Raw genomic sequence first — 3,996 nt, 5'->3', positions numbered from 1 at the left:
GGCAAACATACTGACAATCTTAGGAAAAGACTAAAAGGCGGTGGTGTCGGGACCTATTAATTTAGTGATGCCTAATTTTATTTAAATTTTATTGTTAACTTATAGAAATGTATATAAATAGCTGACTAAGTGTCTTCATTGGAAGGCTTCTTAAATCTGTCCTTTCTTCAAGCCACTTTTTATTCACTTATCTATTTTACTTATTGTTCAATTTTATGTAACAGATTGTAAATAAAAAAATGAAAAATAAAAAAAAAAATTTTTAAAATCACAAAATATGCTATTAAAATACAAAACCAGTTTAAAACCTAATATATCTTTTATAATTACTTATAAAATAATATAATTTAAAGTAAAAACATTCTGCCCATTTTATGGATTTTGACTTGAAATTATAATTAAAAATAATTTCAGGACAAAATCAAATAACTAAGTTTTGTGAATTACCAACGGGTGTCTTGTTTAAATAATTATTTTCATTACTAAGTAAATGTGTTAAGAGTTAATGGTACTTTTCTGTTATCTCGACTACCGTCAGTCTCAATTCCGTTATCTTGAAATAATATTGCAAAATATTTCTGGAAATTGATTGCCAAAAATAGAATTTTAGACGTTTTATTTTAACTGATAATTTTTTTTATGTTTTAAACTATAACTCTTCACTGCTATGATAGTTTTTGAATTTTTGATTGTCTTATACAGTAACCTGCACGCTTAATCTATAGTATATGATTTAACACTTCAGAACTATGATAATTTTCATAAGTTTTATATAATTAAATTAGAATTCTCCACTGCTGTGATAATGTGTCAGTGGTGTGGCAAACTTAACATTTTCCAGAGGTAAGTAAAAAATATTCTAAGTGTTAATGCATAGTAATGTTTTAATATAATATAAATAATTATATTTCAGATCATTATTGACTATCTATTGAATATATCTTATTATATTTACTAGACGACCCACCCCTCTGAAACTACCGTTCATCATGCCACTGATGTGTGTCATAATTGATAACAAACGTTATACTAATAAAAATTATACATATTATATAAATGGCAATGCATGTGTAATTTGTATTAAAAAACGGAACTATAATGTCTGGCTGGTAGTCATGGCATTGGGGAATAATGGAAATGAGACTCGCAGCATCGGGATAACAGAAAAGTATAGAGTGAAGTTAACTATACCCCTAGAAATAATTTTATATTTTAAGTTAATAGGGACTAGGCCCAAGTTAAATTAAATATTAAATAAGTAGCTAGATAGTTAGTGGGCTATTGGACTTACTCTTAGGGCCGTTATTACAATGTCCGGTAAAGTGTCAGTTAATGCTAACAGACTGTTAACAGATTTTATTAGCGGCATAATTCAGCAGGTTTAGTGTCGGTTAACTTTAACCGGACATTGTAAGAACGGCTCTTAGGACAGGTTGTATAAAGAACACTCAGTAAATTTGTTACCGGCCCTGTAATTTATTCATTCTATAGAGTTAATGAGACAGTGTTGCATAAAGAAATATTAAATTATTGATAATCGCACAATTACCAAATTAAATTAAACCACCAATAACATTGATAACATCAATTATATTTCACCGATCTGTAATTAACCAAACCAAAATCTGATCTGTAAATTAATAAATCCGGTAATCGATAATTTACAGAACCATAAACACTATTAGGCGTTTAAGCACACCCAGTTATATTTACAGAACCGTTAGCGGTTGACGGTAAGGCGCTACAGGTCGTTTAGGCAACCCACCCTTAGGTTGGAATATAATTTCTGTTTTTTAAAGTTTGTTAACATTTTACATTTGTACTAGTCAAGCTTGATTAAAATTGTGGGAATGCAGATAATATTTAACCATAATAACTACGCAAGTATACTGATAATTGAGAAATTTTTAAATTAAAAATAAATAAATTAAAATATCAAATTTATATAGGTAGCAGAATAAAATTCTTGAATGACTCATTCATAGATACCTAGATAAGAGATAAAGTTAGTTTTTTTTTATAGATATATCAGATCATAACATAGATTTTCAAATCATCAATTCGTTATAACCCGTTGGTTCGAGACACAAAGCCGTTCGTCACATAACCATTCGAATTGAGAGAGATTTTAATTTAAGTAAACACAATAAGTAGACGAATCAAAAATGTATATTATCATATTATGATAGCCAGTCAATCGCCCGAAATTGCTGGCGCATTGCTCGGTCCATTGGAGAAAACGACAATTCTCACGGCTTGACCAAGCACAACAAGTGAACATTGAACAACACCCATCAGATTACAAACCTCATGTTCGTTGTTGAGTTTATCGAACTGTTCTTGCACATGACGATCGATGTCCTTTTTCGACCGGCACACCACAGCGTTCCCAACGCCTATCATTTTTCTCTTTGGACAGGAAACGGACCACCAGTACGGTTAACGAGTGTAAAAACGAAAACTACTGCAGCAACAACTATGGATAATACAGCTGGGGGGCAGGTCGTAACTAAACACGACCGAAATCGATGAGATACTATTTATGGACGATGACGGCGACAGGACGTTATTTCAAATATTACGTTTCGTAAACAAAGGACGCGAGACAATAGAATGGTACCGTTGGCCGTAAACCGTAATAAATGAGCACATGACACGGTCCGCGTAAAGCCGCTAAAAACGTTTTTCCACAATCGCGCGTACGCCGCCGCGGCCGTGTTGCCGTAAAACGGTTTTTGTCCGTGATTGGCTGTCACGTCCGGATACCAGTGTGACCGGCCGCCGCGGATGACTTCGCTACGGCAGTGTAGCCAAAGTCGTTTATAATTATTTTTCTGATAATGCGAGTGTGACCCCCGCCATAGAACTAAACTGTTCTAAATGACGTCTTCTAACGCCTTGACCTCATGCCGGTAATGTGGCGGAGGGAGCCGGGAAGTGGCGTCGCGGTGTCCCCAAGTCATCAAATATAAAAATACAAAAATTACTCTCATACCACTATGCGAATATGCGAGTATACCCTACGGCCTACACGATATTCGCAGACATTGTGATTGTGTGACACGCATGCGCGGCAACTTTGCGGCCATACCACCATAACTTAAAAAAATATTTACTCAAGTTTCATTTTTCACAATAATAATATACTGTCTGTGGTAATCAGAACAAAAATACCCAGATTACAATCAGTGCCTCAATTAAGATTCTTGGGACCCTGAGGTCTATGTATATAATGATGGTGATTTTTTTTTAAAAAGCCAAAAAATATAATGTGAGAAACCGCCACCCTGCAGTGACCAGTGTATTGTTATTAAAATATAACTACACTTTTAGTGTTATTTTTTTTATTATAAAGCTTACACACATAAAAGTAACTCAATAACAATAAATCCCTAACAATATAATTTTATAGATAATTATAGATATTATTATGGATAAATAGGGGCCCCGTTCTTCGACAACAAATTAGATAGAATAATCAAAGGTGGCCAAGTTAATGAAAATAATTAACTCAAGTTAAGTTAAGTTAGGATCGATGAGTTAAAAGTTAACAGTTAACAAATTATAAATTTTACTCGATAAGTTAAAAGTTAATATAGAAAAAAGGTGGGTAAGTGGATGTCACTGTGCTGTATAGTAGATTACAAGTGGATCACTGTATAATGGATGGTATTAAATTTGAATTCAATGATATAATATCATTGTATAAAAAAACGATTCTGAGCGGAGACGGTATGTCAATCTATTGCTTTATAAATTACATTATTATCTAATTTACTTATTTTACTACCATTATTCATCATGATCTTGATGTTGAAAGCAATGAGATACCATGTACATGCTCAAATTGTCAAAGTTAAATGATCTACGGTTTGGTCGTAACACAGGTTTGTAGCGCCTGAAGGAGCGCTCGACTTCCACCGAGGTTAGGTTGGGTGCAAATTTCATATTTGCAATGCCCAAAGCAGTGAGTTCAGCCGGAAACATTACCCCATT

General features: G+C 33.4%; 1 protein-coding gene across 2 annotated transcripts in view; it reads right to left on the bottom strand.

The window, feature by feature from the left end:
- Nucleotides 1-2,712, bottom strand: part of LOC100160505 (E3 SUMO-protein ligase RanBP2) — a 24,493-nt gene extending 21,781 nt beyond the window's left edge. For both annotated transcript variants that reach the window (XM_001952636.5, XM_008187437.3), the window contains exon 1: nucleotides 2,308-2,712. In XM_001952636.5, the coding sequence (XP_001952671.2) occupies nucleotides 2,308-2,403 (96 nt within the window). In that variant the 5' untranslated portion in view covers nucleotides 2,404-2,712. The remainder of the gene's footprint in view (nucleotides 1-2,307) is intronic.
- Nucleotides 2,713-3,996: the final 1,284 nt, after the last annotated feature.

Source organism: Acyrthosiphon pisum, chromosome A2 (assembly GCF_005508785.2).
Source record: "Acyrthosiphon pisum isolate AL4f chromosome A2, pea_aphid_22Mar2018_4r6ur, whole genome shotgun sequence".
Classification (NCBI taxonomy): domain Eukaryota; kingdom Metazoa; phylum Arthropoda; class Insecta; order Hemiptera; family Aphididae; genus Acyrthosiphon; species Acyrthosiphon pisum.
This window is presented reverse-complemented; position numbering and strand designations above follow the sequence as displayed.